We start from the raw sequence: 22,725 nt of genomic DNA on the forward strand, positions 1-22,725 counted from the left end.
GAGAAATACAGAAATGTCTAGTGCGAGAGAGGCGGGGGAGGAGGTAAACACACACACTGAGACACTCTCATTTGACCTTTCAGACGAGTTTTTTTCTGATCTGCGGCGAGTTGTCCTGCAGTGATAAGAATAATGGTTTTGGCGCCATGGTCCGGGGAGACCGACCTCCCATTCCACCCTAGTAGATAGCTGAAAAGAGAGGTTCATCTTTTTCCTATTGTGCCTTCTACATCTATAGCGACGAGGCTTAATACTGGCCACCTAAGGGACAGCTCTTATGCTCATATTGAGGACCACTGCAGATCTCTGATAACTGTCACTAGGGGACCTATATGGGAAATGCTGGAGGAAAAAAAGACACTTGGCTACATTATTTATAAATCATGCAGCAGAAAAATGTAGTACAGACTTAAGGGGAAAAAGTACTTTTATGGCTGGATTGTACCATTCTTGTGATGGGATTTTGAGACATGTTGACTTTCTCTAGTGGGGGAAAAAAGGCGCAATAGGAGTCCACTGATATCCTTCATTATTTAATTTCACTTTAGGTCAGAGCTTCACTTGAAGCAATGAATGAGTGTGAAAGAGTCCTTGTTGAAACTCTCCTGTCACTATCACTGTGATCTCCGCATTTATTGCACAGCGTTGGGCTGTCGGGGACATCAAACGTTTTAAAGAGGAAAGTGGAAAATGTTAGGTGCAAATGTATTAGTCGTGTTTTTAATTGAGTTTTCTGGAACAGGCCAGGGTGACTTCAAAGCAAATAGCTGTTGAAAGAAACTTAAATTTTAAAGGAAGGCTGTGCTCTGGAAGATTCAAGCTTCTTTTTTTTTTTTTTTATTCGAGTACATATGCAAATCCAAGCTCAAACTGGGACTGTGCAAATGTTGATTACACAGGATAAAATACTTTAGCTACAGTGTGGTTAGTCATAAATGCTTGCTTTTATCATCCACCGCGCTATTTACGAAGCAGCGTACTGTATATTTGCTGCTGGCTTTCATTGAAAGCGCGAGATAGTAATTTTATATGAACAATGGATGAAATGAGTGTGTACGGCGATGTCGCTCAAAGTGACAAACCCTCAAACAAAGTCAACCATTTCTGCAGCTTCCCTCGCTTCTGTGGTTTTATTCTTTCAGCCTGTTGCTTCTGGTTTTGCAGTCAGCAGCTGTATTGTCTTTGTTCCTGCTCTTTTGCTGTTCTGTTGTTCTCATAAGCAGCGTTCCCAGCATACACTCAATTGGCAGCTGTGTTTGCTAACACAGTCTTACTAACTAATTGCACGCTAATTTCTCCTTACAAAATGCCAGAAAGATCAATACTGTAACTTTAACAAAGTAGATTATTGACTAACTGATAGATTTACTTACAGTCTGTCTGTGTTTGTGTGTTTTCTTTCTAAAATTCCTTTTGTTTATTTATTTCCGTGTTAACTTTACTGGTCTTCACTCGAGTATGCCTTTAGAAACACTGTTCCGAGGAATCAGCTTTGTTGGTTTGACATTAAACGTAAAATGGTTTCTCTTTGAGCCTGAAGCGCAAGGCATTGATTCCTGTTTTGACTTTATCTCTGAGGCTTATGGCACAGTGTTACTGGCTGAAAAAGCAATTATCTCAATAATGACAACATTAGCACCCAGCTCACAACAATTTGCTCTTATAGTCCACGTGTCTGTGATCAGGGACATTTACTTTGCAGGCTCGGTTAAAACCAGAAACCACATTTGTTTGCTGGTTGACCAAGAGGATACTTATTATTCAATTCCCGTGCACCAGAATCGACATAAGCTTTTCAAACACAAGTAAACCCACTGAAAAAAAGGCAGCTGACATCTGTACTATTGCCAGGGAAAAATTTGTTTTTCCGATTTCACAAACCTTTTCCAAAGCCGTGCTGCGTCATGTGTAATTAATAGATATTTTTGGCTTCTCCACCCTGTGTTGGGCAGGTGTCAGGTGTTTCACAGTGTCTGTTTGCACTGAAAAATGTCACAGTGTGGATATAAATTCACACAGCTGACAGACAGCTGCCTACCACGGTTATACCATATTGTCATAACGCTGACATGTCATACCATCGCTCTTGAAAAAATGGCCAAAATTAGCAGGTCCACCAAGGCGACACAATGAGTTATTTTCCTTTGGAAAGACAAAAGGAAGATGTAAAGTGGGTGTTTGTTTGTTTTTATTAAATATAAAACAGGTTTTACTTTCACAGAATGACCTTCTCCAGTTTCATGTAGTAGCTGAACAATTATTATCTTAGGCTCTATGTTTCCATCACTCCTTAGATCGAACGAGGTGAAAGCTACCTGCTTTTGTAATGGCAAAGATCTTTCTTTTAACAGAAAGTGCACGACGTAGCGTGGCAGCTACGATGGCAGTCAGCGTAGCTAACTTTTGAAAGGGTCTCGATCTCCTTGTCTAAATATTTCCTCCCTGGTCACAGGAGCAGCAGACTAATGGCTGGCCATGACCTATCGTTTGCCCCCAAGGGCTTTGGAGTAGGAAACAGGATTAGAGAGAAATGGATGAGAGCTGTGGATAATGAAGGAGATCTGTCTTAAGTCTAATCATTTGCTTTAAAAGGCAAGATCTGTTGTAGAGTGAGGGTGCAGAGAGAAGATAAGAGCAGAGTTTCTTCTTGTGATTACACCCTTTTTTTTTAACAACAATTGAACATCCAGCGCGTTCCCATTGGAAGCTGCTCCATGTGCTGTTTTATTCAGTCTAAGCGAAACACCTTCTCCTTTAATTTACATAAATGTGGTGAAAGTGTAGTTTCGGTAGACTTGGATGAGACACCTCATTATTGAGATGTACTGATACACCTTTTATTACACAAATTTACTGTTGCCTTTTCCTCTGGCCTCCATTCCCCAAAATTAGTCTGTCAGGCCTAACAGAGATTTCTGTTTCTTTCTAAGTGTATATTTGTAATGCTAATTAGGGCAGTTGTAGGGAATCAAATCAAGATGCTGAACACAGCAGCTAAACAATCACCAGGGAAGGATGCAAACACTTTTATGCTAATAAAGAGGGGGAAAGATGGAGAGAGAGAGAAAAAAGGACCCACAGAGAAGAAATGGCTGCTGATCGCCTCAGTCAGCAGTTGAGGGTGGAGAGAGAGAGAGATGAGAGGGAGAGAGAGAAAATGAAAGAACGTTAAAAAAAAAGGTAGAGAATTAAAAGCTGATTACCTAGTGAGTCTTTGGCTTCTATGGGGACTGAAAAGGGGGGTGGGGAGTGGATGAGGTAAGTGGGGGCTTGTGCAGAGGTAGTTATATTATTTATTTTAAAAAGGTGCTTGAAGGTAAACTGGCTGAAGACCAGTTAAAACTAACCAGATAAGAGATGCCACAGTTACATAGATGTTATTTCACAAAGAAAGACAAGACAAAACGTCTTCTTTGAGGATTTCATTATCGTCGTTATCCGGTTGAGTGAGGAGCACTGATATTTCCCAGAAGCCTCTTCTTTCCCCGTGATCCTTGCCCCTAGTTTGCTCACATTTCCTTCTTTGTCACTAGGCCCAGCTGAGGTTCCACTGCCTTTACTTTTGGCTATGTGCAATTATTATATTGTACCGGGAGATAACAGACGCTATGTAGCCTTGAGGCACTTTCTTCATTTCACCTCCTTAAAAGCGATATGGCTCTTTCTCTGCTCACGCTAAATCGAAAGGAAAGCCTTGAAGGCGAGGTCTGGTGAGTGGGAGCTAGATGAAAGAAATAAAAGAAAGAATCGGTTGATATGTTTGTGCAGCTTGCTGCGGTTCAAAAAGGAACATTTCTCATTACCATAACACTCTGGTATGGGCCAATAGCTCAATCGGGGGAATTTTTTAGGCGCTGTTTGTTGCCTTGATGCAAGTTTTCTGCAGAGGGTAGATTGACTGGGAGACAGATTTCATGGACTTGGTCTGATCTGAAATGACTGGGAAGCTACTGATGAGATGGTCAGCCAAAAGGTGTGCAAAAAATAAAAACAGAAATAAAAAATTGAGGATAGTGTGTGCTCATTAAACACAACAGTGTGAAATTTAAACATCTGCCCAACCTCAGTTAGACGCCTGACCGCTAAAAAATTTCTACCTGAAGAAACTGAAACAGTACAAGAAGGAAACCAGGAAAGGCACAAAAAGTGTTTCCTGGTGTGTGTAGACATCAAAGTTGATGTGAGAAAAAGAATTAAAGACCAGTAAAAACAAAGAAAGACAAGAAGTAGCTGATCCTAAAATCTTTTTTTTTTTTTTTTTTTTTTTTTTTTTTTTTTGCCTGTCCCGTTTGGCTCTTTTGCCATCAGAATTGTTGTCTAAAGGCAAAGAAAGATGCCCAACGGATTTACTTTACCAAATTGACCATCCCAGCCTTGCCGTAATGGTCCATTTGATTCACCTTTTATTGTTTATTTTATTTTCACTTACTGAATACGGGACAGACTTGACTGGGGGAAAGAAGGGGAGAAAGAAAGAGGGAAAGAGAAACAGCTGAGAAGAGGGACGGGGGAGAAGGGCAAAAAACATAAACCAACAGAACGGGCAGAGAAAAAAAAATGCATATATCAATCACCTGGATCACCTGCTGAGAAAGAAAAAAGAAAGCAAGCAGAAGAGAACAAGAGTAATAGAATAAACAGCATCACAATGATATATGGGAATATGACAGTAAATACTAAATGTTAAACATTATTGTGCAGCACATAAGATCAACAGAACACAGTGTGCTTTGAGGTAGGAGCCAAAAAGGGTGTAGTTTGTGGGTGTGATCACCCGTGTGTACACCTGTGAGCATGGACGCGCTTGTTTTTTGTTTTTTTAAAAGGTTCCTTCATGTAATAATCTGCTAGAGGGTGTGGGGGGGCCACAGCCCCGTCCTCCAGGGCATGAAGCAGGTAAGGAGGAGATCAAAACTCCAGACATCCAGAGGCCCCCAGAACACAAGAGACCAAGGAAGACCAACAGAGGGGCAGCTGCGCCACTGTCCCAGAAAGAGCTGAGGAGAGTCCCAGATGAGGGCTCACTCAGCAGCCGCGGAGCAGAAGCCAGGGGGAGTTGCAGTGACGCGCCCGTGAGCTCCGCCGGCAGCCAGCTGCGCCTGAGTGACCGAGCCCCAGGCCGAGAGGCCGGGGGCACCCCACCTCCGAAGTGGCCCGAGCGAGCCCCAGGCTCCAGGCCCCGATAAGCGGCCGCCAAGGAGTGAGCCGGTGTGTACCTGGACGCCCATCCCCGGACACAAAGAACCACCAACGCACCGATGTCTGAGGGGGTCCGCCACTGGCAGGGGAAGTGGTGGTAGGGGGAGATAGGCCTCCAAACCTTGGAGGGCCTGAGATGTCCCCAGAGAGGTGGCGTCTGATACCCAACCTGACATATAGACACAGACATACAGGCACACACAGATACAAACATCCATTCCCACCCTCATGCTCTCATATGCACTTACTCCACACTCAACCAACGTGGAGACAGACATAAAGAGACGTTGTACACACGATCACACTCCCCAAGCGTACTCTACAAACCGGGTCTAGGTGCCCCCGCCCCTGGAGGGGGGAACTGCACCCAGACCCAGGTGGTGTTACCCTTTTCCCTGCGGTGGGGGGAGGCAGACCGCCCCGACTCCGCAGCAGCAGGAAGGCTCCACACTCCAGACCGCAGTCGGACGGCCAACTCCTCCTCCTAGCCCCCCTGCTCCAGCAGGTCGCAGAGAACGGGGGTGAGAGAAGACTCCAAACCTCCCTCCACCCGCTCATTGTAATGTTGATGCATGTGTGTTCTAAGGTGCATTTAAAACCCAGGAGGGCATGGAGCTACCTGCCAGAGAGCAGCAGGTAAGCGCATGGTCCCTCCTGCTAGCCCTCAATGTCTACGTGTATTTAAAATTGAGAGGTGGGCAACGATGCCAGGGGTGGGGTGTACACCCTGATGGTACTTTGGACTCCGTGTATCGTGCCCACTGATCCTAAAATCTTGATGCATGCTCAGTCATGCAGGTAAGTAAATCCCAAAAGGTTGATTCTGTTCAGAGTTCAGATGAACAGAATCAACCTTTTGGGGAAGCTGATCGTAACGCTCAAGATAAGAAACGCACTAAAGCCACTAAACATCTGTGTCATCCATAATCTTTTGAATAAAGCCAAGAAATTAGACTGTAAGTGACATCCAGCAGTGACTAAAGCAAATTTTACTAAATAGGAATCGATCTATTTATTTATTTCCAGAACTTATTATATTTCTGTGTTTAGTCTAAATATGCTAAGCATTTAAAACTATCCATGATCACTAGGCAGTTCAGAAATATCTGGACCTTTTTTTGTTTCTGGTGAAACCCAGTAGGGACAGACTTGCTGGTTAGTGGGGGGTAGAAATGGGAGTGGTGGTTTCTCTAACACAGAGAGCCAGACAACCACATTCACACCTGTGGTCAATTCAGAATCGCCAATTAACCTAATAAGCACGTCTTTGGACTGTGAGAGTACCTGGAGAGAACCCACAGAGGGTGGCACAATGGTGCAGTGGTTAGCACTATCACCTCACAGTAATGGCTAAAAATCCACTGGCCTGCTGGGACCTTTCTGTGTGGACATTGCAGTAATAATTACTATCATTTTTAGCAGTGGTAGCAGTATTTAGTTTAAAAGTAGCTCTACTTGTGTTTGTAGAAAATGAACAATTTCAGCTAAGAAAATATTGGTGAATCGTGGATTTCTGAAACAGTTTATGTACAGGTTTATATACATGCACTGCTTGAGAATGCGGTCGGCACAGTGTTGACGACACCAGCAACTTGGCATCTTTTTATTTTTAATTTTTTATCTTGGCATAACCATTGAAAGGGTTAATCCCAGTACACCTCTGGAGACTTACTGGTGCCCCCTAGCTGCAGCATGCTTAGGTAATACCAAATCCACAAACAAAACCCCCCACACACACACACGTCTCCACACATCTCCACAGTGGAGAAAAGCTCCTGGGCTGAATGGTGGTGTATTAATCACACTGACGCCTGGCACTGCGATCTGTGACCCAGTCTTTTAATTGCATCCGCTCTGCTTTGCTCTCACTCTCCCTCTTTATCTTGCCTTTTTCCCCTTTCTCATTCCTCAAGCCTCCTCATGCCTGTGCCCATGAGAGGAGACTAATGCAAAGATAAGAGGAAGGGCTGCGGATGTGCAAAAACTCAATGCTCTAGCCAGAGTTCACCCTGCCAAAACTCACCGGACAACGAATGTAGCAGCACTTTGACATGCTGGGATATTAAGCGGGTAGCCCCCGCTCTGCTTCATCGCAAAGTGAGGCTAACCGTGCAAAATGTTAACGTACAAGCGAGGCGGTGTTTGGAGAAAACAGATATCTGTGAGGAAACCTCCATCATCATTGAAACAGCGCAGAGCAGGTGGCCCACACAGCACCCAGATTGGATGTGTGGTTGCATGACCTACAGAGCTGCATTAAAAACACAGCCTGTATTGTGACAGGCCTTCTTTTACATCTGTTTCTCCACACCTGTGGGAAGTGGGAGGTTACAGAAGATAAGCAAAGGTGTAGTGGTGGTGAGAGGGGAAGGGACCAGGGCGGGCGGGGTCGTGGGCGGATTTTTTGGCCACGCAGATGAGACGGTGTGCTCTGAATGAAACAAGGTTTGGTTCAGCTCCCTAAGAGCAGCAGCAGCAGATAACAGGGATGCCGTGTTTAAAGAGTGAAACATGAGCACAGGCACAAATACAGGTTGACAGCACCTGCTCTTCCCACGCACGCACTTTCACACCTTTGCGGGACACAGTCAACGACACCCATACCCATTTATGCATCAGCGGTAATAATCGTATATGCAAAGAGCTCATGTCGCACACTCCCACTCCGATGTCCCTCTTCTCTCTCACTCTGTCTCTTTATCTCTCTCACGCTGGCTCCCTTTCACGCATAAGCACACACCGCGACACACACACTTGAGTCGCTGTGGTTTCTTTTTGTGAGAGCGAGCTGTCAGAGGGAACTGTGTGGGCTTTTGTTAAAACAGAGAACTGCAGAGGCAGAGAAATTCATTTCCAACTGCGGCAGGAAAGTCACATTGTACCTGCAGTGTTTTAAAAACAGCAGCATGTAAATTGAATTAGTTATAAGCATTCCTGTGGGGGCACGGTGGGCTGGATTTCAAAAAGAGTTTCGAGGGTTGTGTTGTACTGCATGGGGCGCCTCAGGTTTTTGAGTACAGATGTACAAGATGCTTCACTTTAGGGATAAATCACCACATCAGAAAATATATTTTGCATCTTTACTTGCCAATCATGTCGGTTCCGCTGCAGATACTTTACCGCCCACTGAACGATGTAAACTTTTCTCATTCCCTGAATCTTGTAGGTGGAAAGAATATTACAACTCGGATTTTTCTCTAGTAACTTACTCTGGATGGATATAATTTAGCTTTTAGGTAAATACCTTAGTAGTTCAGTCTTTCTCTTTTGCGTATATATATATATATATTTAACTTATGCTGGAGGATTACATGCACCTCTGTGGGTTGTTTCAATAAAAGTTTCCCTATGAGAACAATTAAAATTGCTCAGCAGTCAAGCCGAAAACAAGGCTATTTCTCTTAGGTGCTGAGAGCTGACCTTTTAGGGATGAAGTGTGTTTTTCTTTTCCTTCTGAGGCCATTGGTATCAGCAGTGGATTCTTATGTGGAATTTAACGGCATAATCTCTTAGCTGGCAGTTTAAGCCTCTTGAATTTCATTTCACGGAGGCGCATCAAACGCGGTTTATCATTAAAAGTGTAATTAGTTTATTGCAAGTGTCTCTGCTTTATCAGCGTACTTGAAAACAAATGCTCAGCGATCTTAGCATTTATACCTTTTGCTTAGCTGGCAATTAAAAAAAAATCAAGCTATCACTTCAAATGAAGTTTTGCACTTTTGCCAAAATTAAAAGTCACGAAATTCAGCTCATAAACGCATGGCCTATTTAATCACTCACAGCGAGCACATGCAATTTAAGCTACATAGGCCTCCGTCTTCTTCTTTTTCTTTGACCTGAAATTATTATTTGTTGGCATGCTTTTCAACTCCGTACATACAGTATGTTCCGTGTTTTTACCAGTGTTCGTTTACTTATCAGTGGGCTCTGTGCTCCTGTCTATCACAGCCTCAGCCTGGCAAAAATACTGTTATTTGCAAATTGAGTGGGTGGCGTTGATTTTCCTGTTGGCTTGAGGAAAACAGTGGGGTACCAGAGGGAGTGTTTACTTAGCACTCTGCCATGACTGTGATGAACAGCACCTTAACAAAAGCAGAACCATATGCTCAGTCTGGGCCTGTTTACCAGCTTTACACACAGCAGACCAAACTGTCAAGTAGGTCTCAGGTCTCAGATGAGATTTTCTTTAGGGTAAAAGTGTAAGTGTGTACATTGGGGTATTTTACAGTATGTTGCAGTCAGGCCCATCTATTATGCACGATGCATTTGTTGCCAGTGGCCTATTTTTTTGATGCTCTTGCAAATCTGTATTTATTACAAGCACAGCACAGATCAAATCAGGAGCAAACGCTGTGCATATGGGCTGAGGCGTGCAGATTAAAAGCAACAGTGATAGACAATAGAATAATAAAGGTTCTTCCATAAAGGCACGTCTATAAAAGACTCTAGAAAAGGATCATTAAAGTCATAATTACTTCTAAACCCAACTATGAAGTTTGTAAATGCTTAATTCACACTGACGCGACCTTTATTGTGATTTATTTATTTATTTTGCACCTCCTTTTAGCTCTGTTGTTTCTTTCCCCATTCTCTCAGCTCACTTTAACAATGGTAATAACTGTCCCACCACGGTGCCCATTTTTATGTCTGGCTGGGATATTGGCACAGACTGGCTGTCCCTCGTTGCGTCGGGGGAGAAAGTACCTCAGTCTGCGGGGAATACAAGAAGGGAGTGGAGAATGGATGAAGAGTGAGAGGAGGTTCAGCGAAGAGGAAATAAGAACAATGAGAAAAGGCGAATGAGGAGCTGTGACACTGGACTGCAGGGGAGCGCAGGAGGGAGGAGACGGTGACAGGATGTGAGGGGAGGCATTCACGGTCGACAGGTGAACACGGTGTAGGCGGTTGCATGTGGATGCGCAGAGTGACCTGCCATCCGCATTATGCGCATGTAATGTTTCCATACAAGAGTTGGATTGGACTCCTCTGCGGGATTGCGGTAGAGCTACAAGCAGGAAGAGACAAAGAGCATAAGTGCCTGTGTGTGTGTGTGTGTGTGTGTGTGTGTGTGTGTGTGTGTGTGTGTGTGTGTGTGTGTGTGTGTGTGTGTGTGTGTGTGTGTGTGTGTGTGTGTGTGTGTGTGAGTGAGTGTTTGAGTGGAGGACTCAGCGGTCGGTGGTCACGGCTGCTTGCCTGCTCTGTTTTACCCATTTCTGTGCTGCACCCGCTCTGTTGGACAGCATGTTCTCTGCCATGCGAGTCTAGAGAAAAGCAGCTGAGCACAATGACACCAACTTCAGCAGCCTGCCAAACATCTCTGTGGATGACCTAAAAATATACGGGAGGCACAATTTGTGCACATGCACTCAGAGAAGCTTACATGGGGATGCACGGCGTAACGTTTTCACACAGAAAGCCAACAGAAAAAGAAAAGAAAAGCGAACGCACTGTACAGATGGCAAACATACACAACCTTGGGCTTGTGGTTATCACACCCTGATGTAGAGGGAAGCAAGGCAAAGTACAAGGCCACATGCTTTCATATACACAGAGAGAAAAAAAGGGCAATTGACGCAACAGATCTTTGATTCAGAGGGTTGTTGCTGTAACCAGCAAGGCACAAAAATTGTCCCTTTCCTGCAGTTTTCTTTTGCTCGCTGATTTGCAGCTCCTGTGTTGGGGCTGTTTGAAGCGGCGCTACCAGATGTCCAACAGAGTCTAACAGAGTGCATTAGCCAAAACCCATCAGTGTCATTGCCCATTTGTGTTGTGCATTATTATAGTCGTCTCCTCTATCTCCTCCACTCAACCCCGGTGCTCCACATAAGCTGATCTAAAATCAGCATTGATTGTGTCTGCTGTAAATATGTAGGTTTTCTTTAATTAATAGTGTTTCAGGGTCATCAAACTAAGAAAACAGCCTCGAGCCTCTTTTACATTTATTTGTCTGGAGTCCAATTTTTCATATAAAGGGATGCTGCTGTTTTCCGAGCGTAAAATGACAAAGTAAATTACATGCAACATTAACTCTTTTTGTCTTAAAAACTAACGATTTCTTTTAGGAGCTGTGAAAACTGCTCCGACTGGGGGTTTATTTTCTTTATTTTGCTAAATATCTCCATCTTCCTTTTTCTAGCATGCTACAGTATCTTCCTCTCCCCCTTCTGCTTTTATGATACAATCTCTCTCACTCAGCCACACATACACACACACACACTGAGTTTCACTATCACTATCTAGTTGCAGCGTTGTCTCTTTGCTGCCGCTTTCATCTCTATTTTAACAGCGTGGCAGATCAGATCCCACCACCTGATTTGAATGTGCTTTGTGAACAGGAATTTTAATGAATAGAAAACCGTTTATGAATATCTCCACACTTAGTAGATGTGTCAGGAATCAGGGTCATAGTTCCAGCCCCAAGCGGGTACACAGCGTTGAATGGCAAACTGAGAGCTGGCCCGATGCCCCCGAAAAAGAATCAAAGATACAGCTCTAATAGTGTTCCACAATGGCAGTGCCTCACAGACCACATGTGTGTTCCCATGCCAACTGGCACCACCACAGCAGCATAAAAGGCAGCAGATTCAGGCAGACCCTTAGAGACCTCAGCGGTTTTATTGCATTAACATCAAAATTAATATATGCACCAGCTGAGGACATACATTCTCACACTAGCTGCACTTTGAACTTACTCCTACGTGCACGCACACACAGGAGCGCACGCATGCACGCACGCGCGCAAATTCATAAGCGGTGCCTTGCGCTGCTCGCGTCTTTAAGCCTCTCTCTTCTCCAGCTGCACCACAAGAGACCTGTCTAAGTGACAACAATTAGCCTGCTCAGTTCAAGCTAATTGAAGTCATTTACATAATACATGTCTGCCATCACAATTCATCTGTGCACAATTCAAGCAGGTCTGTGTCATATTGTCACAACCTGATGTTAAATATCCCCTGCATTGATAAATGATCCCTAAAGCGAGGCAATCATTTCGAACAAAGCTTATCAGTCACATAAGAACGTTCTCTACTGGTGTGTGTGTGTGTGTGTGTGTGTGTGTGTGTGTGTGTGTGTGTGTGTGTGTGTGTGTGTGTGTGTGTGTGTGTGTGTGTGTGTGTTTGTTTAATGAAAATATGGATTGCATTTGCCAACATAGACAGATGCACACATTGTCAAAACTGTGTTTACTGTCCGTCCCATTACGCGTGCAATTACTCAGAGGTTTAAAACAAGCGGCCTCATTTGTGTGATGCTAAGCTGCAGTGGCTCAGTAGATCTCATGCTTTATTAGCCTGTTGTTTGGGAGCTGCTTTTGACAGGATGCTGGGCGATAAATTAAATAGATGGCTTGATAAAAAGCTTGCTGTGCAGAATTCTTCATGCTGGATTTTTGAGAAATCGCACTGCCACTGCTCATAACAGATGATCTGTTCCCTGGGTGATTTATGAAATCAATTTGTCTTGTTATCAACAGCCAGAGTTTTGCTGATAACATCATAGCACATGCATTTCAACTCGGGGGTAAAGAGAGACAAAGGATGGCGTGTGTGTGTGTGTGTGTGTGTGTGTGTGTGTGTGTGTGTGTGTGTGTGTGTGTGTGTGTGTGTGTGTGTGTGTGTGTGTGTGTGTGTGTGTGTGTGTGAGAGAGCGCGCACACACGTGTGATAAAGTAATAGACATGTTGAAAATAATAATCAGTCATTCTCACTTTTGGTGTCATTGCATCATGCTGTGAATCAAGTGGAATTGGTGCCTTGAGTGTTAATTGAATTTGGCAATGGAATGAAAGGATTTTCCAAACTGTTATGTCTGTTGGTTTCTCTTTGTGTTTTGTGTAGTATAATGGCATATTCATGTCAGCTGTCACTGGAGAATCCGCACATGCACTCAGCAACCCAGTAGCATCTCTTCTCTGTGTCTCCATCTGATCTGCGCCAAGCATTTACATATGTAAACACCCCAACATCCCATCCAGCCTCCCATAATGCACATTGGTACATTACTCTGAATGCAGGGATAGTAGCTTGTGCGTGTGCGTGCAAACATAAGCTCCCTTTCTTTTGTCTCAGTGAAGCAGAACCCACCAAATGTCATTAAAGAGCCTTGCTCCACGTGAGCATTTCACTCAGTCTAGTCAGCTTAATGTATCTCGACCTCATCCTCCCGTTTCCCCCTGTAGAAGCAGAGGGAAATGCTATTTTGACATTGCGTAGTTTGGAAAAAGAATATGAAGAAGAATTAGGCTCCCCTCTTCCCCATGTGTTCCAGTTCAGGAGCAGATAAGCAGTTTGTTTTGCCGAAGATGTCAAAGCAGGGAATCAGAAGTGACAGCAGGAGGGATATTTCAAGATACGTCTTGATGGGTGCCGGTTAATCTTTAGCCTGCCAGATGTGTCAAGGATTGGCAAACACTTTTTTTTGGAGTAAATCTCACTGTGCTGCTTGCTAATTCTGCACCTCTTTTGCCTTTCCTCCGCAGTAAAGTTTGAGGACTGCCAGCGCAACAGAGAGGTCGGCTTCGTCAGCAGCGACCCCAACTTTAGCGTGCGGCCCGATGGGACTGTGTATGCCGAGCAGGAGGTGGGCAACCTGTCAGAGCCTGTCCAGTTCATGGTAACAGCCCGGGGGCTCCGTGACCCACACATCTGGGAGACCACTGTTAAACTGGCCCTGGCTGGACATCCGCATCCTTCGCCATTCACAAAGGTAATAAGAATCTGCAAAGACAAATACAGGGTCATAACCTTCTATTACACTGGCTAATGAAGTGGGTTATTATCACAAGATTGACTATTGACAAAAACAAAAGAGAACAAAACAGGACAAAACAAAGGTGAAAGGTGTTGGGCTTGAGTAAACTTTTATATTTGGATGGCCCGTTTTACTCTGCTGTATTCAGTTAGCAATGGGTACTTGCTGCACCTGTAAGCTGTGAAAACTAAATCTGTCAGTTGCCTTAATGGGTGTCTTTTGGCCAGTGATTATTTTTAGCAGTTATTACTTGCAAAGAACAACATAGCAACATTTCTTTCTTTCCTTCTTTCTTGTCTATCTCTTGCACCTCTAGAGGCACAAAAAAGGCCATGGACAAAGATGTCATTTTTGCAGTTTTGCCTCTCTATATAACTACATTGGGTTTCAAATCAAACAGTGATTGAAGTGAAGACCTTCAGCTTTAATTCAAGGGGTATTACAAGAATTTTGCATTAATTGTTCAAAAGTTACAGTCATTTTTGTACATAGTTCCCTAGCGACAGAGGCTCAAGATTAATTGGACAAGCTACCATAATTGTAACTATAAGGATTGTTTTTAAGTCTCGAACCAACGGACACCACTACACTGTGTTTCCTCCCTGGAGATGCACTGCTAGACTTTTACTGCAGCCACCTTCACTTACTTGTTTGTGGGTCTCTGCATTTAGTTTTGTATTTAGAGACTGAAAAGCTCCTTGGGTTGACATGAGATCACGGATCAAGAATATCCGATGTCTTTGCCTTGCAAAGCTCAGGTTGTGTTACCTTTGCAGTGTGCTTTGGGTCATTATCCATTTGGACTATGAAGTGCTGAACAGTTTGCAGCATTTGGGTGAACATTAGCAGAGAGTACAGTCCTGTACACTTTACAGTTTATCCTGCTACTTCTATCAACAGCCACATCATCAGTGTTTATCATGTTTGATAAGTAATGCAGTACACTTTGAATCACGACCTGTTTCTCTCATCATTCTGATACAAGTTAAACTTCATTTCATTTGTGCACAGACCTTTCTTTTTTTGCAGAACTGAGAGACTCACTTGGGGGTTTCTATCAAAGTCTACAAATCATATACCTGCTTCCTCAAGGGTGTTTTTGACTCAATAAAAGGCTATGAAGTTCTTTTTCTTGACCACAAAAATAATTCTGCGATCATCCACTTCAGCTGCCTTCTGTTGTCTTTGAGGCCCTTTTAAATACACCAGGTTTGGATACTCTCGAATAGGTTTATTTTATTTTGGGGTTTTATATCAGCCTAATGATGAGCTTCCTACATAAATCACCACAAAAAGCTATAAAATACAAATTTGGCTCTTTGCGCCAACTTCAGATATTATGTCTGCTTCATTTGCCATGAAATAATAAGGGAGCAGGACCCATCTGGCCATGAAACTGCTTAATCAGTCAATTGTACAATTAATTTAGAGCCTCTGAAAAGGGAGGATTGTGCATAAAAATGGCTGTAATTCAGAAACAGGTCATGCAACAAAAATGTTGTTAAACCCCTCGAGTTAACGCTGAAAGTCTGCACTTTAATCCCAAAATGATTGTTTGATTTAAACCCCATTGTGGGGATGTTCAGGGGCACAACTGCAAGAATTGTGTCATTGTCCAACAAATAATGTATTTTATTGACTTAATAGCTCTGCATGTAGAGTGCTTGTGAAGAAAGTAGGTTATAAAAAAAACAAATCGTGGAAGTATGCGTGCAACAGATGTTCAATAAACATTTCATGTAACATGTTCTGCTGCTCGTCTAATTTCAAGATTGGAGCAACAGACTTGTGAAAATTAACATGGTTGGTTCAGTCTAATCAGCCAATAAACCGTGATTACAGAGCTTTGCTTTAGTTTTCAGCTTTAATGGCTTACAAATGTTGAGAGCTAAACCTCACTATATTTAATAAAAAATATTCTGAAAGGATTTAGATTTCATAAGCTGATTTGAATCTGGAGTTGGTCTCAATAAAATGCAATCAGCCTGCAATCCAATTTTTTTATTTGTTTATTTTTTGCTCAGATATGCTTTTTTTTCATTAGATTTTTTTTCATTTGACTTTTATTTCAAAGTATCTCTGTGATAAAGGTTTCTATCCTTTGGTTAAGCTGAGGGTGAAAAGCAAGATCTTGTGTTTCCAGCTGTCTCTAATGTAAGATTTTAATCACAGTTTATGCACAGCAGTAAAGATGTAGTGCTTCGCTGTACGTGACAAGTAGACACATGGCCCTATTTGCTAACAAAGACTGTAAAGCTAGACGGGGCAAATGTATGGCCGCTGTTACCGGCTTCCACTGCTAGGCTGCACTTTGTTGAGCGACGAACCCATTATTGTTTTTCCTGCACTACTTGTTGAATGCCACTGGGCTTAATGTTCAGTCATGTTTCTAATCATGACAAAAAGCCCAAAGACTCATGTTGCTAAAGCAATTCCAGAGTGGGGATTAAAATTCTGCCCACTCCTGGCAGTGCAATAATGGAGACTGGGAAATAATTGACATTGATTGAGTTAATGTTCCACTCTGGTGGAGTCTGCGAAGACCAGGTGATGTAGTTTGAGCGTATAATTCAGTATAGTTCTTTGCAACGAGGAGCTGGAGAAGGATTCAATAATTGAACAAATAAATAAATAAATGTGTTTTCTCTAATCACATGGAAATTTGAAAATCAGTACAGTGTGCATTCTTCGCTGCAGCCGTGTTTACATGTGTTCCTGTCACTTGCTCCTCACTTGATATAAATCGGGTGGAACAGTGCAACAGTAAAATTTAATTCCAGTCTCCTGAGTGGGAAATTGCTCCTGGGCCCTGAGGAGAAATTAAAGTAAATAATTGTTTCATCAATAGCACAGTCTTGGAAAATGTATTTGTTAAAATAGGGTGTGTACAATAGGGTAACTTTGAATAACAGACACACAGGTGAAGGGATTCCCATTTAAGGAACCAAAAATATGGAAAAGATTATGCTTCTCACTGTTTAAATTCCATGTATTCAGAGGGGGATGCTAGGGATGGGGTGAGTTGTGTACCTGATATCCCCCCATGTTGGTGTTGTTCCAGGATCATCTTGCTGTGATGTCATAGATTTGCTAGTATCAAGTTAGGATTCCCATTAACCAAATTTAGGTTACTCGTGTTGGTTTGCTAGTGATAGTTTTTATGAGCATTAGCTAACTTCTTGGCTAATGCTAACTGAATTCTCAGACAACTTCTCTGGTCAGTTGCGATGTTGATCCTGGACCAACATTGTTATTATGATGATGTAGATATGTATTCATTTTTTTACATTTGTGAAAATGCTTAAGAAACACTCAAATATTTGTATTTTCTGACAATTATTTTGTGGTTCAGGCTTTAAAGGGTTAAAGGGAGCAGCCAGAAAAAGAAGAATATGAAGAAGAAATGATATATTTTCAGTACTTGTCACACGCGTCATACTTGTTTGTCCTCGCTGACATCTACTATTTATGACTAGTAGGTATCAGAAAGGACTCATCTGGGTTTTAGTGTTAGCTGTCACACAGACAGAAGGTAGAGAATTCGCCCAGGTAACTGACAGAGTTTGATTTGAAAGTGGCCTCCTGTGATGTTACACAACCCCGCAGATGCTCTGACTGCAGGCGAGGTCATGCTGTCCAGTCTCACTCCTTTAAGCAAAAACTTGCTCGAGCAAACTAGTGCAGAAACACTCAGAACTTAAGTGAGAGACAAAATAATGACATTATTGTTACCCGAAGCAGTTTCACAGAAATTTATGCAACAAGACTGAGAGCCCATAGGCACTCTAGTTTTTAGTTTTATTCTGAGTTTAGGCATGAGCGAGATGGCTCTATTAGTCCCAAGTTGTCACACATGGATACTCGTAAAGCATCCTTTGGCATTATGTTTAAACACAATGGGTGAGCATCACTTTTCAGTCTGCAGGGTGAGTAAAACAACATATTGTAATGCAAATCAATCTTTTCCTAAACCTAAACAGTTTGTTTAGGTTTAGGTTTGTTTGTTGTTTCTATTGGTATACAATGTACTCACAATTCGAAGTTTTTAACTCTGGATCCGAGCTGGCCGAGTGAGATCTCGAGGGAGAACAAAGGGAAGCGGCGGCGGCCTAGAGGGAAGCGAGCCGGCGTCAGGAACAGGCTGAGAGCTCGTGCACAGCGCACACCTCTGCCTAGCATCCTGCTCGCCAACGTCCAGTCACTGGAGAACAAGCTTGACGACCTCAGGGCCAGGATAAAGTTCCAGAGAGACATTCGGGACTGCAATCTCCTCTGCTTCACCGAGACATGGCTGAACCCAGCGGTGCCGGACCACGCCATCCAGCCGGCCGAGTTCTTCTCGGTTCACCGCATGGACAGGACACGGGACTCGGGGAAGTCAAGGGGAGGCGGCGTGTGTTTAATGGTGAACAACAACTGGTGCAACAGTGCGAACGTTGTTCCTCTCACACGCTCCTGCACACCAAATCTGGAACTACTGTCCATCATGTGTCGTCCTTTTTATCTACCTCGGGAATTTACATCGGTCATTGTAAGTGCCGTTTATATTCCACCACAAGCGGACACGGTCACCGCCTTATGCGAGCTGCATGAGGCACTCACACAGCACCAGACACAACACCAGGACGCTGCGCTTATTGTGACGGGGGACTTTAATAGCGCCAATCTCAAACGCGCAGCGCCGAACTTTTATCAACACATCACCTGCCCCACCAGGGGTGAAAGGACACTGGACCACTGCTACACTACGGTCAAGGACGGCTACAAGGCACAATCCCGCCCCCCGTTTGGCAAATCTGATCACGCCGCCATCTTCCTCATGCCAAAATACAAACAAAGGCTAAAACAGGAAGTTCCGGTTCAGAGGAAGGTCGCGCGCTGGACGGATCAATCGGTGGCCGCGTTACAGGACGCACTCGATGACGCAGACTGGGGCATGTTCAGAAACAGCTCCGACGATGACGTCAACGTGTTTACGGAAGCGGTTGTGGGATTCATCGGGAAACTAGCGGATGATACCGTGGAGACAAAGACTATCACAACGTTTCCCAACCAGAAGCCGTGGGTGGATAAAACCATCCGCAACGCTCTGAGATCCCGCACCGCTGCCTACAACACGGGACTCACGACGGGGGACATGGACCCGTACAAAGCCGCGTCATATAACATGCGGAGGGCGGTGAAAGAGGCGAAGCAGCGCTACGGGAGGAAACTAGAGTCACAACTCCAACAGAGTGACTCTAGGAGCCTGTGGCGGGGACTAAGGACAATAACGGACTATAAAGCACCAACAACCGGTATGACGAACGCGGCCGTGACTCTGGCAGACGAGCTGAACACTTTCTATGCTCGCTTCGAGGCTGCAGCTAAGGTCTCCAACAATGCTAGTGTTAGCGGCGCTAACGGCTGCAGACAGGAAGATACTGCCAGCACCGGAAACGTGCTCGTCATCTCCGAGCATGAAGTAAGGAGAGCCTTCAAAAGAGTGAACACCAGGAAATCAGCAGGACCAGACGGCATCCCAGGTCGTATCCTAAGAGACTGCGCATACCAGCTAGCTCCTGTGTTCACTGAGATATTCAACATCTCTTTATCTCAGTCGGTGATCCCCACATGCTTCAAAGAGTCCATCATTGTTCCTGTCCCGAAGAAACCCCACCCTGCTTCTCTCAATGACTATCGCCCTGTAGCCCTCACCTCAGTAGTGATGAAGTGCTTTGAACGCCTGGTCAGAGACTTCATCATTTCTTCACTACCAGACACACTGGACCCACTACAGTTCGCTTACCGTCCAAATCGTTCCACAGACGATGCCATCTCTCATCTCCTCCACACATCACTCACTCACTTGGACACTAGAAGGGGGAATTATGTTAAAATGCTCTTCATAGACTACAGCTCTGCATTTAACACCATAATTCCCTCCACACTCACCACCAAGCTGGAGCATCTGGGACTCAGCTCATCTATGTGTCAGTGGATCTCCAACTTCCTAACTGGCAGACCACAGGCAGTAAGGATGGGCGGACATGTCTCAGCCTCCACCACTCTCAGCACTGGAGCCCCCCAGGGGTGTGTTCTGAGCCCCCTGCTGTACTCTTTGTACACATATGACTGTGTGGCCACTACCAGCTCCACCACCATCATCAAGTTTGCTGACGACACCGTCGTGGTGGGCCTGATCTCTGATAACAACGAGACGGCCTACCTGAAGGAGATTAGGAATCTGGAGTACTGGTGCCAGAGGAACAACCTCCTTCTAAACGTCAGTAAGACAAAGGAGCTGATAGTGGACTTCAGCACTAAGCAGGAGAGGAACTACCAGACCCCCGTCATCAACGAGTGCCCAGTGGAGAGAGTGGACAGCTTCAAATACCTCGGAGTTCACATCACGCAGGACCTGTCATGGTCCTGTCACATCAACACCGTGGTGAAAAAGGCCCGACAGCGTCTCTACCACCTCAGACGCTTGAGAGACTTCCAACTGCCCTCCAAGGTGCTCAGGAACTTTTACTCGTGCACCATAGAGAGCATCCTGGCGGGAAACATCTTAACCTGGTTCGGGAACAGCACCATGCAGGACAGACGAGCTCTACAGAGGGTTGTGCGGTCAGCTGAGCGCACCATCCGCTCCGAGCTCCCTGACCTGCACTCAATCTACAGCAGGCGGTGCCGGACCAAGGCCAGGAAGATCGTGAAGGACCTCAGCCATCCCAACAACAGACTGTTCTCTCTGCTGAGGTCAGGAAAGCGATTCCGCTCCCTGAAGACCAACACAGAGAGACTGAGGAGGAGCTTCTTCCCGCAGGCGATACGGTCTCTCAATCACACCACCACACAGTACTGACCCACACATATGGTTCTTACACACACACTGAACTTTCTGGACATTGTTTTTGCACACATTGTTTTTTTGCACAACACTGGTCACTATATTCTTCATTTCCGGTTAATACTTGTACAGTTGCTGTTATTGTGTATATATTTATTTATATTTAGATTTCTTCATACATTCTTATATAGTTCTATATTGTGTATTTTGTTGTACAGTTATTTTATTTTCAACTTTAATTTATATATTTTATCTTATTCCTTCCCAGTTAAATTTACCCTTCATTCTAATTTGTGTTGTACAGTTATTTCATTTTTAACCTTAATTTATATTTTATTCCTTCTTAGTTAAATTTACCCTTTTTAATTTTTCATATTTATTTCCTATCTTATTCATAGCCTTTTCCTTTTTTGTTTTCTTTAGGTCACGAGCAGTTGTCCAAGCATTTCACTACATATCGTACTGTGTATGACTGTGTACGTGACAAATAAAATTTGAATTTGAATTTGAACAGCAAGTGAAGCTACAAAGCAAAACCAAACAAGTCTTTCTATTGTGAGAAATTGCAGTTTTTCTAACTCTTTTCCCCATAAAGGTGACATCTGACAACCGCCCCTGTGCCCTAACAATGGGTTTTGACACCTCAGTATATATTGATTTGATGACCATTTGAATAGTTTCCAGGTTTTTCCAAGGGTAGCTCTACTAAGCTGGATAGACAGAGATTACCCTCACAAAGTTCTGACGCACACCCACTCTTTTTGTTCTGGAAGCAGGCCTGATATATGACAGAAACCGCTGAGTTCAGAAAAGAGATACAAGGTTTATTTCTAGTAGGCGTCCATGAGGGAAAGAGTTAAAGGAGGGCTGTTATTTCAAGGCACAAAGGCCAAAATGTTTAGCGGCTCCAGTGTCACCTGACAGAGCAGCAGAACCCACTCGCTGACATGTTCACAGAGACAATGATTTCATTTAATAATTTAAATTACCTTTTTAAGATTGCCAGGTAAGTTCACTACCATGTACAATTTCACACTAATCACAGTGCAGTGCAGTATATTTAGCCGTGTAATCCGTGGCACCAGCTTCTTTTGCTTTCTTTTTCTTTTGCTTCTTTTGTCAAAATGAACTTTAGGGTTTTAGCACTTGTGTAATTATTGTACACTGTACAGTTTTCAGTGCCGTGACTTCACATGATGTCTGGGAATTGATGTTAAAACTTCTCAGTTCAGAGCAGTACTGTTGAACTGGGTGGCCCATTTTCCTATTCTAGCTCAATAAATACCCACATAGGAAAGCAGTTGTTATCTGAGCCCATGGCTTTGTTCTGAAAGTCAATAGTTATTTTAGAAAAAGAGGTTATCATAATCACATCACCTAACCGCAGCCTATCTCTGCATAATAAACGGTGGCAACAATAGCAAAGAATATAAAGAGCTCAAGATATCCTCGTTTATCCCAATGGCGATTAAAAGACACACACCTCAAACACCAGCTCGTTTTGTTTTGAGAGGTGCACTGGTGTAACAAATCGTGCTCTTGGTTCATCTGCACTCGGATGATCTGGCTTCATCGCTGAATATACTTTGGCTTTCTTCTCCTGCTGTGCTCTCTTTGTTGTATAGCACCAGCGAGAGTGCACTGATTTGCTTTTAATAACCACCTTAGTATCTCTGTTCTGTTTCAGAGGCAGAAATTATCATACCAGGAATGTGCTCCACCCGTTAGTCTTAGCATTTAATTTTCCCAGTGTACAATACCGGAGCAATTGAAGTATAGAGCATCTTTGGCCTGAAAGCCCTTTCCGCTGTGTTTATGTACTCAAGCTATCGCACCACACACAGGTAGGGCCTCTCGTTGAGTGCTCTCCAACTCATACTGATTTCATGGCACGTTGGTTTGCCTTCTCCACCAGCTTAGAGCCCATCAGTTATGCACCACTG

The 22,725-nt window shown here is 43.8% G+C and overlaps 1 protein-coding gene across 3 annotated transcripts in view; it reads left to right on the forward strand.

Annotated features, from left to right (window-relative positions):
* The window catches only part of cdh4 (cadherin 4, type 1, R-cadherin (retinal)), a 228,921-nt gene that overhangs the window by 128,823 nt on the left and 77,373 nt on the right, over window positions 1-22,725 (forward strand). For all 3 annotated transcript variants that reach the window (XM_080892245.1, XM_080892246.1, XM_080892247.1), the window contains one exon: window positions 13,679-13,905. In XM_080892245.1, coding sequence (XP_080748371.1) covers window positions 13,679-13,905 — 227 coding nt within the window. The remainder of the gene's footprint in view (window positions 1-13,678; window positions 13,906-22,725) is intronic.

The sequence above is a fragment of the Rhamphochromis sp. 'chilingali' genome (genome assembly GCF_963969265.1).
Source record: "Rhamphochromis sp. 'chilingali' genome assembly, chromosome: 9".
Taxonomy (NCBI): domain Eukaryota; kingdom Metazoa; phylum Chordata; class Actinopteri; order Cichliformes; family Cichlidae; genus Rhamphochromis; species Rhamphochromis sp. 'chilingali'.